The 13,842-nt window shown below is 38.7% G+C and overlaps 1 protein-coding gene across 2 annotated transcripts in view; it reads right to left on the bottom strand.

Annotated features, from left to right (window-relative positions):
* Nucleotides 1-8,941, bottom strand: part of FAM3D (FAM3 metabolism regulating signaling molecule D) — a 35,818-nt gene extending 26,877 nt beyond the window's left edge. For both annotated transcript variants that reach the window (XM_007427413.4, XM_025166183.2), the window contains exons 1-3: nt 8,846-8,941; nt 8,562-8,678; nt 841-913 (exon numbers count right to left, since the gene is read on the bottom strand). In XM_007427413.4, coding sequence (XP_007427475.1) covers nt 841-853 — 13 coding nt within the window. In that variant the 5' untranslated portion in view covers nt 854-913; nt 8,562-8,678; nt 8,846-8,941. The remainder of the gene's footprint in view (nt 1-840; nt 914-8,561; nt 8,679-8,845) is intronic.
* Between the last annotated feature and the right edge of the window lie 4,901 nt (nt 8,942-13,842).

Here is a 13,842-nt window from a genome sequence, read left to right as displayed (position 1 = left end):
CTTCCTCACCAAGGTCTTTTAGCTGACCCCTAAAAGAAAAGGAGTGTTGAAGTTGGGCAATGTCCTAGATCTTTACAAGTGAATACTCAACTGCTGGACTAGTTAGTTCCCACACTCTGGGTGGGGTCTCAGAAACTGTCTCTGTGTAGTCACTGCATCAAATGAATGGGCAGCTACGAAGAGGAATGTTGAAAAAGCAGGGAGCTGTTGGGACTGATTGTTCCTCCCAGTCAGATGGTGGCCAGCTTAAAGAAGGATTTATATCTACCTATTGTGGAAACATAAACTCTTCTTGGACTGTTTGAGCCACAAAGCAATCTTTTGTCCACAGGAGCATCCATTCTAGCACAGCCAGTGAGAAATAGACATTTCTATTTCTTGATGTCCTTAGTTGCCACAGAACCAAGACTGGGGCTTGCTCAACTACAGAATATAGGAGTCAGGATGGAAGTGTGATTCCACGGGGGTGGAGAAAAAAAAAGCTTTGCATGAAGAGACATCAGTCCAGTGATGGACTGATTAAAATCCCTTCCATGTTGTTTCTTTCAATGGGGAAGTCTGCACTGGAACTGTATGCATACATTTGTGTGTGTTCAAATCTTTCTCTCTATTCCTGCTTGTGTTTTGAGAATGGTGTTTGTTTAGCCTGAAACATCTGTCAGTCTTCATGCTGGGAAAAGTTTTTGTCTGAAAGAATCAGGAATATCTGCTTTGCCTAAGGGGGTTACATCTTGGACTTACTCTGAGAAAGTGAACGATGAATGGCAATGATCAGCTGTGAGAACCAGAAACAAAAGTTTTGAACCTTTTATCTTTCGGTATCAGAGCCTCTGTGCTTACCTGTGGCTCGCATGCTTCTATTCCAGTGCAATGAAAGATATACAGAAGCGTATCAGAAAGGACACTAGTCGACCTGTTGAAGCAAAAAGATCAAAGAACTTACTTTGAAGAGACAAAGAAATTAACTGTGGTAGAATTAAGCAATATATAGCGGGGTGGGGAGGAAGTTCTTCAGATGTGTTGTGTTTGAAACATGATCGTGTTTCTTCAGTGTGAATGACATGGGCATTTACTGCTGGTTGGTAAACAACTACATAAATTATTTTTATTTACTAAACTGATACCTTAACCTTCCTCAATGTGCAGTATGCATTACTTTCTATGAGGCTATAATGAAGATTGGCTTAAGGACCTCCAGTGAACTTTATGGCTGATCGTGGATTTCATCCTAACCACTCCATGACACAAATTAATTTGAATATTACTAAACATCTTGAGATGAGGGGCAGAGTGGCATGGGGTGTGTGTGTGGGAGGGTTAAAAAATTCATGATGGCAGCCACAGCCATGTGATTGAAGCCCTGCCCCCATTTTATGTATATGGCCTATGCCAGTGTTTCTCAACCTTGGCAACTTTAAGATTATGTGGACTTCAACTCCCAGAATTCCCCAGCCAGCATGGGGAATTCTGGGAGTTGAGGTCCACATAATCTTAAGGTTGCCAAGGTTGAGAAACACTGGCCTATGCAATGCCTGTAAGAAGGGGACTTTGATTGTAAATTCACAGCTGAAGTTTTTTAACAGACACACTGTAGATGACCCTGGCAAAGAAACATACTCTGGGCCATCTCAGACAGCAAAATATTTTATGCTGACCTCATATACATTAAAAAAAAATCAATGTTGCTTCTTAATTGTTTATTGTTTCTAATTCTTCATAAGTTTTATTGCCCTCGCCTAGCATTTCCCTGTTTTTTATCTCCCATCAAAATATTTCTGTTTCAATTTCCATTAAAACTAATAAACAAAAAATGGAAAGGGGATATTGAGTTATTTCTTTGTGAATTTTCTTTTTCTTATGCCATTGTTATGCCTCTCTCTCTTTATCAGTCGCTGGAGAATACAATAGGAAAGGGTGATTGCCTTCATATCCTACTTATGGGATTCACACATTAGCATCTGATTAACCACTATGGAATCAGGATGCTGGACTAGATCAGCCTTTGCCTAATTTAACCATGATCTCTTTGGACTGTGTGGACCACACCCTAGAAACTAAGATTTGCATGAAAAGACATATCAGACTTTTAGTGTTAGTTTAATGGCAGTTGTATTAAAATTGGAAACATGTCTGGAAGATCTAAACTTTTTCTTAAGAGGACAGCTGCATTTTAAAGGATGTGATCAGTGACATATTGATGGCCCTGCTTAATGTCTCCTTGGACAGGAGAGTCTGGGAGCTGAAATCACTGTGTTAAGGCTCAAGTTGATACACCTCTTATTTTTGCAACATCACCATCCAAGATCAGTGGTTTTCCAAATTTCAGTGGCCCGGTTGCAAGGGTTGGGTGGGGGTTGAGGGTAGTCCAAGGACTGCAAAAATGAGGCTGAAGACTGTAATTTGCTCACTTTTGCTTTAAAGATATGTGAAATACAGTTAATCTTATTCCAGTTTCATCCAGAAATAAAAAACAATGGGCCAGTTCTTGAATGCGTAAACCGATGTACCTACAAAGATTTTAGAAAGATGGATGTCTAGTCATAATCCTATTGGCTGAGGAAGAAAGTAAGTTTGCCTGAGGAGCATTAGAACTGTTTTGCTCCAACAGAGAAAAAAACCACATGGCCAAATTCTGCCTTCAAAAGATACATACCTAAGAAGTGAAATGGATTTTAAAATTAATTTGTGTTCAGCTCCCCTGTTCTTGGAATGCCTGTCTCTAACAGAATGGATTTTCTCCTGGTTACTTCAGGTTAAACAAAAGACTTTACAGAATTGTGGACTGGAGATCACTGGTTTTTTTAGGAGGTTAGGGTTCCCCACCTTGTCCCTTCTGGATATGTTTTACTGCAACTCCCATTATCCCTGGCCCATGAGTATGCTGACTTTGAGTGATGGGAATTGTAGCCCCCCATCTGGAAGAGCCAGATACCTAGAAATATTTGAAATCAATCACAACACCAAGGACTGTGGACAATTCTTGAAGAAGAGATTACCTGAAGAGTTATTATTCAGCACTGGAAAAACAGATATGGGTAGTTAATATGTATCATTTGCCACCATTTGAATTAGTCATTTTTCCACAAATAAGAAAGGTGAAAGGAAGATTTTCAAGCAATTTGGTCAAATGCTTTGTTCTTTTGTTTATTTATAATATTTTAAGTTTCTCACCCTTTTTTCCTCTTTTAATTTTAACGTTATATCGTATTGTTAAACCTGTATTTAAATCCTTCTTTTCTTTATTTTGTTCAATCACTTAGTCTGATATAATAATTTGATGTAAGGTAGTATTTATTTATTTATTTTTTTAAAAAGAATGTTTCCCAATGGTTTCTGGAGATGTTACAGTCTTTTCCAGGACCAAATTAATTAATAAATATCCACAAAGTCATAATGGAGCTGTTATTTAGGAGGGCTTATCAAAATATGCTGGAAAAAAAAATTGAAACTGCATTAAAAAAAAAAAAGACAAACAGAAAAAAAAAACCTAGAGCCATGCAGAAAGAAAGAATTCTCCAGCATTTTTTCCTATTAATTCTCATTTAGCTTTATTTTTTAAAAAAAATCCTTTCAAATGAGATGAGAAATTCAGTAAAATTCTAAAGGGTGATATGAGGTGACCAAGGATGGATGTCCTTGTCCTCACTGCACAATCATCTCTCTAGTGGACTCTAGTTTCTCCAGCATGCAAAGCTTCAATTATATCCCAAGGGAAGAGCTTCCATGGAGCTTTTTTGAGACTGGAGAGGATGAGCACCTTGAGTTAATGCAGAGTGATGGAAAAATAGACCAGAAAACACGATCACCCAAGGTAGCTCCTTTGCTATTTAACACAAACCAAAGCATGCACTTCTTGCACTGAGGTAAGGCAACAAGAGTTTCACTTCTCTTCTCTTCTCTTCTCTTCTCTTCTCTTCTCTTCTCTTCTCTTCTCTTCTCTTCTCTTCTCTTCTCTTCTCTTCTCTTCTCTTCTCTTCTCTTCTCTTCTCTCCTCTCCTCCCCTCCCCTCCCCTCCCCTCCCCTCTTCTCTTCTTCTCTCTTCTTTCCCTTTCATTCCCTTTCTCTATTCCCCAGAGAGCTGATTGTAATCTTTTCACAACACGAGGTCTGTAAGGTGTTTCATGGGATGTCCGGCTTCATTATGACGTCTTCAGAGTTCCCTTTGATAAAGTTATTGAGTTAAGTGTGTAATCAAAGAACTGAGGACAAAATCAAACACAGTTCTGCAATCCATAACTGGAAATCCATGCCTTGTTTAAACAAGGATGCTGAAATGTAATGAACAAATAAAGGCTAGAGTATTTCTCCAAAGCATTGCCCTCCAGAAGTATAATAAGATGCTTTAAGATGGTGGGAGTTGCAGTTAGAATGTGGGAGAAAGCTGCCTGGTTGACATTTCAATGAATTCATTTCATTTTGCATTTGAAAATTTATATGCCACATTCACAGCTCTGTGAATTCTGCAATGCCATTTATCAATCCTCCCACCCTGAGAACATGTATTAGGAAAATCCTGCACAGAAATACAGATGTTGATTAAAATAATTAATGAAAATGCACCATAGTACAGAAAATGGCTTACAGAAGATTAGGCAAAATTGAAATAATGAGGCCATTCTGGAAAGATTTCAACCACAAAACAGGCCTTTTAAGTTCAAAATAGAACTGTTTCAAATTCAGGCCACTTGCAGAACAGCTTTAAGCACTTGTTTCAAGCTAAATGTTTTTTTAATTCAAAATGTTTTGAATTCAAGGATTTAAAGGATTTAAATACAAGTTTAACAATACGATATCATTGGTAATCCTCTTGGTCCACAAGCAAGGGCAAAAAGATAGGGTGAAGTTATTCTGATATCACAAAACTGAGAATAAGTTGGGTTTTTTTTCAGAACTGTTTTTCTTTAGGCTGCATCTGAAGCAAAACAAGATGGAAGAGGAAAATGTAAAAGCAGCCTATTTGTAACTCAAAACAACTATTTTGAGTAAGCTACATATGGAAAATATACCCTGGCGCTAGCAGAAACCAGGCAAGGCAATCAAAATATAATTGTCATCTCTCTTCTCTGCATCATCCCCAAGGAGTGGGAGTTTCCTCTCTTTGGGAGCATTTACTCTTCATCCATGGATTCCTACATGTGGGTATATCATTTCAGTGGTTCCCAGCCATGGCATGATCATCTGCAGAAGTGGAGGCCCCATCGCGCTCAGCAATAGAGGCTGGGGTGTAACAGTGCAAACTCTGGTTCTGTGAGCTTCATGCCCTGTTCCCGCTTGGGAACGGGAAGTTTTTTTTTTAATAGTCATTTTATTAAAAATGACAATTGCAGCAATAAAAACTAATACAAACTAAAAAAAAAAGAAACAGCAAAAATAGAAAGTGCAGAGAAGAGAAAATATAGAAAGGAAAATAGAAAAGAAAGAAAAAAATAAGAATATAGAAAAGAAAAAATATATGAAGAAATGTAAAAAAATAAAAATAAAAATATATATAAAGAAATGACTTCTTCCATCACTTTCCCCTTCATCACAAGAAGGGTGAGTTTCCTTCAATCCACAGGGACAGAAGTTTTAAATACAAGCTTAAGGACTTTAAAAAATCTTTTGGAATAAACAGCAAAAGAGTGATTAGAACTTTGATTTTGGAAAGTTACAAATGGACTAAGGTCCAGAAGGATTTGAAGTAAGATTTTGGAATTCATCATAAGAATCCCTCAATATGTCCAATATTAAAATATTTTGCTTCTTTATGTATTTGTACGTTGAATTTAAGTGTTCTTCTCCTTTAATTGAAATCTTCAGTTCCTTCTAGTGTCTAATTTTTAAAGTCTTATCTTTAAAATAAAAACATTTTCCCACGGGGAGGATTCTTATAATTAATTCCAAAATCTTATTTCAAACTTATCAAAGTTTTAATCACCCTTTTGCTGTTTATTTCCCCCCACCACCAAATTTTTAAAGTCCTTAAACTTGTATTTAAAACCTCTTTCACTAAGGATTGAAGGAAATGCACCCAGTGCTGTAAAACCTGTTGATCCAAAGGTTCTTAATAGCTGAAAGGCAGTTGACAAACAATTTCAGAAAATGATTAGAAAAGAAAATATGTGAACTTAGTGTCCTTTCAAAGGCACCAACTGTGGTTTGAGCAGGATGGCTATTCCCTTGTCTGCCAGAGCTCTAAACCCTCCAGAGACCGCTATTTTGGGGAGCCACCGGGTAAAGAATTTCTCTTCTCTCAGGCATCTCTACAGCTTCATAGAGAATTTGATTTTAAGTTCCCACTCTGCATTGCAAAAGTGGATTTCATATGTTTCCTGCCATTTATTAATTGTACTGTACTCCTTTAATTGCATTGTACTCCTTTAATGTTTTTCTTTTAGAAACATTTTTAGAAATTCTTAATGCTTTAAGTAACTTTATAATCTGTCCAGAGAACTTCGATCATTATGAATAATAATAATTGTGCTGGTCAAGGCTAAGCCCACTGAATGTTACATTAATACAAATATAATGCTGAAATGCAGACATCCACCCAAACTGGCAAGGCAAGATGGGAAAACACGATCTCACTTCTCCACAATGCAGAAATGCAAACCAGGCTAAAATCGTATAAATCAGAGTACTTTACTGTTACATGTAAGGCAAATCTGGTGGACTAAGAGTGGAGATGAGCAAAAACTACCATACTAGGACATAAAAGTTTCAGAGAACTCTGGAATGTTCTGATTCTCCACTGGATCTTCAGATGTGGCCATTCCAAGGGTGATCAGGAGGTTTTACAAAAGGCAATCCTCTGTAGTCTGTGGTATCCCAGACAAAACAGGCTGGTTTCAGGGCCAGATCATGTCCAGAATATTATAACTGGCTTCCATTTCAGAGGATGGACTTTAAAAACACTTCTGGGCCACCATCAGAATAGAAGGATCAGGATGAACATTGCATTCCCAGCATGGTAGTTGGGACATCCTAGTCAAAAGTAAGCAAGAGTTCATTCTTGACAGTAGCTCAAATGATGAAATATGGGTGTGTTAATGTCAACATAAGGGAAACCTTGGCACTGCATGAAATAATTACGACAGGTGACATCCAGATGTGTTGAGACCACTACATCCAAAATTCCCAACCATCATAACCAGTGCAAATACTGGGATTTATAATTGAAACACACTGGCAGGATACCATACTGGAATGATTATTCTACAATCACTATGTCTAAAGTTTTAGTGAAAATTATATATAACTATGGATTTCAAGGAGAGGCTTCCAATCCTTGAAATGTATAGCTTCACAACATTTGGGCAGACCTGACAACGTAGACTTTTCACTCACTTCAGCACGAAGATCAAAACAGAATTCCAGAATTCATTGCTAGAACTAAGTTAACTTCTCAGTTAGTTACATTCCTTTGCATTCAGGTAGCTAAATAATTTTAGTTTAAACACCTTTTTAAGGAGAGAAGCTAGGTTGCTTTTAGCAGAATAATGCTGAAGTTGTACAGTGGATGAAAACAATACCGAATAAAGATGCCTCTTGAACTTCTAAAGTTGCCTCTTATGCTACATCAAGGTGGCAGCCTTTTTTCTGCTGAGAACTTCATTCTCTGATGAGTAATTCACCCAGACTACAAAATGAGCAGGGATGAAGCATATTATACAAAAATCTGGAGCCAAAATTGGGTGAAGACCCTCCATTCTGTTCCTGATACATCCTTTCTTCTCTTTCTGATCACCATTTCTCTCTAAGGCACACTGCAGAGAAAAGTTAGATTGGCATGCCAAATGTTTGGAAATGATTTATAGCCTGGAGATTTGACATTATGCCAAATGTCAAATCCCATGGTATTTGGGTATCATGAGGATCCCATGATATCAGCCTAAGGGCTGAATGTGGAATTGAGGCCCCAGGGTGCCGATCCTGCTCTGTCTAAACTCAACCAAGGAATACCGTTACGAAGAAACAAAGACAATGAATGATGTGCACCAGCTTTTCAGGAATCTTAAAACAGTGACGGATTTAGTTAAAAAAAAAAAAGATTATTTTATTTTCCTAACAAATTAGGAAAAGAGAGAGAGAGAGAGAGAGAAGTACGTGTATTATTTAATCATACTTTTAAAAACAATCTCCTTTTTTTCTTAAGAATTGGTCTGGCCCTGTTTTTTGTGGGGGAAGGAAGGGTGCGTAACACTCATGCACTCATACACATGTACATAACACTCATACACACACTGCAGATCAAGACAAATCTGGTTAGCCTTTTTTTTAGCCTTTAGTGAAATGCTCTGCACTATTAAAAACACGTGCTCTTTCCGTTTTGCTTTTTTGTGTTTTAATTTTTTAGAAATATTTTTATACCTCTTGAAAGGCAGGCATTAGTAGGCAATAACATTTTTCAAGCAACAGTTAAAGACCCCGAATCAGGTCCTTTCTACTCCCGCTACTCAGGTGTCAGACCTGTTCAGATCTCTAGCACAGATCTTTGGCAGCACCTGAGTTGGCATTCTAACAGCAGCATGACAGAAAGCAACAGGTGAATAGGTTCGTAGCATGCAGATATATGTCCTCACCTGCAGCCGTTCAAGCGGTAGGCAAAGCAACACTGGCTGGCTGGAAGGAAAGCTGGGAACTGTCACATTTCTCCCATCTCCCTCAGTCCACCAAGCAGATAGGGGAAGGCTTTCACTCTGCAAATAAAGTACTGTTCAGCAAAGCAGTTCCACCGGTGACTTGCCGACACACGTGTCTATTTGTGTCATTTGTCTTCTGAATAAAGCTGAGGGTGTCCCACTGAAACCGGTGGGACTATCACCCCAGCATCTACCGACATTTATCCAGCCCTCCAGAGTTCTACCTGTTCTTCTGTTCTTGCTGTTCAGTAGCCTCAGTTCAGACTGTCAGGGAGGGTGCCCCACAAGTACCTTCACTTCCTGGAGATTACTGCTGAATGGGGCATGATACTCAGAGAACAAGAGCATAAGAAGAAAAAGGTGGGTCAGTTTGATGACTAAGCCATAAATTAAATCCACTGGCAAGCCCATCCTCACTGAACTGTGTGCCACAGTAAACAATTTCCTCAGTCTAGGTATTGTGTAGCTCTCTTAGTAAATGTTAAATACACTATGTTAGTCAGAACAAGGAAATATTTCAGGTGCTTCATGTGAAAGTCCAGTGAATGAAAATATTGATATGAGTAAAAAAAACCCCTAATTAATGATTTATTCACTTGTTCTCTGCCTGGTGATCAGTCATTCCTTGGTTTCTCTCTCCAGCCTCACCGCCAGGTGTATAGCCACCAGGAATGGCTGATTTCCTTGGTGTTTCCAGTTCCTGTGCTAGCTGGGAATTCTGAGTGTGTCATCCAACACATCTTGAACAATGCCTCCAACCAAGATTAATTGCACTTGGTCCTGCCTAATTATTAACAGTCATCAGGAGTTGACAAGTCAACTATCACTAGCACTTAGAGATAAAACAAGGATAGGTGGCAAACAAACTGAGGATACCATACAGCCAAATTCCCCCAAATTTGTCAAAATGATAAAATGGCAAATCGTAGCACAGGATTTTCTAGTAATCTGGTGGGAAAGTTACCAAATAAAATGTGTTAACTTTATAATAGGCTTAACACACAATTAATTATTATATATTTTTAATCAGGCCAAAAATCTCCATTTTCTCCAACAACATCATTACATCACCGTTTCCCTATTTGTGATCCTTGGCTTCTGGAAATGAATGAATGAATGAATGAATGAATGAATGAATAGTTCTCTTTCTCCCTCCCCACCCTCAAAAGCTGCAAAAAAGTCATCCTATTTTGAGCCCTGGCTATCTTTTAATGTGGTTGATTGGCATTTCCTTCCTCTGTCCAAGACGGGATGCAATCAGTTTAAGGACATTCAAGGCTTGAGTGTTTCACATGAGATAATTACCCATTTAGAACTTTTAGAACTATTAGAACTTTCCCATATCCAAACTGCAAGAATTGTTCCATTTTTACTGGGTGTTGCCTACTGTTTGCTACTGAAGGTGTGTCAGAAATGTCCTATTCAAATGACATTTCTAGGACATAAGTGGCCTCTCTCTTTGATGACTTCTCTGTTCAGGTCACTTCCTGAAACTAATAATTGCGCTCCAATGTAGCCTCACTTGACCTAAAAATATAAAGTAGCAGATCCTTTCATACCATGCCTCATAATCAATCATTTCATATTAAAAAGGATGAGGAACTTTTATCCACAACTACCATATTAAACTACAAAAATCTGGAGCCTGTCAAAACTAAATGCTGTATTATGATTTAGGGCAGCCTCTCTCAACTAGGGTTCCATAAGATGGCATTAGTGGTTTGGGGGAAGATTGTGACTGAGAAAAATAAGCATTGTTTTTTGAACTTTGCGCACTGTGCAATGCCAGTGCTTCGTATGCAAAACTACTTTTGCATATACCATTCCTCATCAGCATCTTGTAGAGTAGAAATTTGTGAAAAGACTTTTAGGCCTATTTGGATAAGGTAAAAAATAAGTCAAGTTGGATTATTTTTTTTTAAAGGAAAAAAGGAAGTTTCTTCTCCCTACGCCACTGATTTGAATGAGAGTTGATATCCTTTGTGGGGGAGAAAAGCTAAACAAAATTGGGCCAAAATAAACAGATGCACAAAAAATATTCCTCTCTGCTTGAAAGAGCATTGACAATGATTATTGGATTATTATCCCTACAATTTATTGATCATGCTAGCATACTGTGAGCTGTCGACGTAATAATTTTTATGCAGGGATTCCCTGAGACATGAACATTATTTCAAGGATTCTTTCAGGGTCAACAATTAAGGAAGGCTGATTTAGAGGAATGTGTGAATGACACCAGAGCAAAAATTTATGCTTAGCCTGGACAAACCTAGCTATACTCCTGGCACCATGCTGGACTTCTGAACTGCCCCTAGAGCCTGTTTAGATGCTTGTGTTGGTTTGTCTCTCCCCTTGTAGAAACACTTTTAACTGATCTTGGCTTGTTTGCAGAACACCTTTCTTACTGCATGCATGCCCTGCTTTGACCCCTCTAAAGAAAGATTTTTATTAAACTATTTCTAACCATTATATGGTATTAGCAACACCAAAGAAATGCTATGAAAAATGCAAAGAGGGCCATCCAGCCATCATTAGGACATACCAAGCCCCCATAACATGGGAAGTACATGAAATAACATTCACCAGCAGATATATATTAGCCATTACAATCAATGAAAAGTGTCATTGCCTTATACAGTGCATGAAGATTCCCAAGCCTGTATAGGGTTAGCTAAAACAGAAAACCTAAGAGCTCATACAAAGTATGTTGATGTAAAGTACAAAAATGTAAGACGAGCTATGTTAGAAAATTTCATTGATCTTGTGTATTGTGTATCTGAATCAAATCTTGCAGATGTATTTACCAAAGCATTGCCTAGTGTACAACATGAAACAATGTTAACTAGACTTGGGTTTGAATAAATGTAATTTTTTCTGTATTGTTGTAACCATTTGTTTGTACTACCCTGTAATGTGTATTGTTGTGTCGAAAACGGGCTGAGAGGGGTGTCAGGATTTTCTCATGGGAAAGAAGTTCATCCCGTTATCTGTACAATAATATTATGGCTACATGAGTCAGGTGACAAACATGTTATTGTCAGTGCAATGTGTTATTGTGAGTTGTGCACGTATACTGCTATTTACTGCCATCTATTGGCGTGTGTATGCTAGTTACCCAGTGGGGGTGTATAGAGTGACAATATAACTGGAGCATGTATGCCCAGCATTGTCAGTTGCAGTTGGTAGTTGTTTTAGTGTTAGCCACTACATAGGTATTATGGGCTACGTAGTTGTAACTAATAACCAAGTAGTGTACCTCTTCTCTGAGAGTTTTTGGCTAGAGACTTTGTATTTGTGGATAAGTCTTGGAAGCTGAATATATGAGAAGAAGTGTTTTTTCCTATATTTTGTATGCAACTAGTATTTTATGAAGTGTTTGCATTTTTATCAATAAACAACCAGATAGTATATATTTTCTGGCTGAGTTTCTTTGGAGAACAAGATACGGACATTGCAGTTTGCAAACCTATCATGCTAGTGTGTCCTTTTTCCCTGGGCAAAGGGTTTCTGGGCACACTGCTGTACTCTGCTCAACAGGTTATGGGCCCAGAGCCCAGCCCAGAGCCCAGACCAGAACCCAGAACTAGGACCCAGGCTTGAGGTCTAAGAGCATCCAGAAGTTCCAGGCATGAGTTTTCAGGACTGCTGTTCCAGGACTGTGCCCCGGACGGAGGCCAGGAGTGATGCAAGCCAGGACTGAAAGTCCTGAGTGAAGGGTGATTTATGGATTTATTACCCTGCCTGTGAACGGTTCATTTGAAGTTTGGATTTTTTCTCTGTGTCTGCGTGCCTGTTATAAATCATGAAACATGGCGGCGGCACCTACAGCGGCAGTGAGCCTTCCATTTGAAAGACTGAATCCAAAGAATTACCAGACTTGGAGTATAAAGATGAAATCTTTCTTCATGAAAGAGGGGCCTTGGCGTTTTGTAAACAACCCCACTCCGGTTGCATCCACAGATGCTGATCAAGTTTTGCTGGACCGTGCATATGGTAATCTTATATTGGGACTTGAGTCTTCAGAACTAGTGCATGTTCGTGATTTGGAGACTGCTAACTCATGCTGGGTGGCTTTGCGTGACATCTATGCAAGACAGACTTCAGCTGCCATCGTAAGTTTGTCAAAGCAGTTGTATAACCTTAAATTGGAGCAAGGAGCTAATGTGATTGAGCACCTACATAAGATGAAAACTTTGTTTGCTGAGCTGGCAGATTGCAATGTGCAAATTTCAGAGCAACAAAAGGCATGTATAATTCTTTGGAGTCTTGATGATTCGTTTGATATGCTTGTGGAAGCTGTGCAATCTCTCCCATCTGCCGATCTGACCGTGGATTATCTGACCAACAGATTGCAGGAGATACAGTGCTCAAGGGAGTTACATAACTCAAATAACTTAGATAACATCAAAGAAGAAACTTGATAACGTAAAGCAGCGCCCTTCTACTGGCACAGAGACTGCGTGCATGGTGAGGAAATGTTTTCGTTGTCAGTCTACCAAGCATCTTCTAAAAGACTGTCCTATGAAAAATCAGCCTACAAACTAGCATACACACGCCAATAGATGGCAGTAAATAGCAGTATATGTGTACAACTCACAATAACACATTACACTGACAATAACATGAACTTCTTTCCCATGAGAAAATCCTGACAGAAAGTGCACATCGTATGAATTTAAATGGTGTAAACAGGATGAAGTCCAGCCTCCTGCTTCAAACTCTTTCTGCAATACTGCTTGGCCAAGAGAAATCGGCATATTATTTATCCTTTTAAAAAAATAGCCCTTTGTGCACCTGCTATGGAGAGATTTGAATTCTACAAGGGACAGGATGACATTTCTGTAGTAATGTAATAAAGGTGTAGCCCCAAATTCAGGACCAGGCTGAATTTCAGAGCGACCGTCCAGAAGCTTCAAAGAGCTTTCATGAAGTTTGGTCTTCCTAGCTATAATATCTGCTGCAGGAACAGAGATAGCTGATAACTTAGAAATGGAGGAGTCAGTGGGCATTCCATGGACAATGAAGACATTGTGAGACAAATATAGTCTTGTGAATCTGTCTGGTGATAGGACAACAGCTATTATCAAAACTGCCCATAGTGTACAGTCAAAAAGGTCAAGATGGTGGCTGCCATTGTGCAATCAAAACTCTGCCCATTTTTTATCTGTATCACACATTAAAAGGTGATATTAACACCATCATTGCCACCCTGGTGGCCTTT

The sequence above is a fragment of the Python bivittatus genome, unplaced genomic scaffold, assembly GCF_059951505.1.
Source record: "Python bivittatus isolate LINGU-HERP-01145 unplaced genomic scaffold, Pbiv_v1 ctg000080_np1212, whole genome shotgun sequence".
Taxonomy (NCBI): domain Eukaryota; kingdom Metazoa; phylum Chordata; class Lepidosauria; order Squamata; family Pythonidae; genus Python; species Python bivittatus.
Note: the sequence above shows the minus strand (reverse complement) of the source record. Positions and strands in the feature narration are given on the sequence as shown.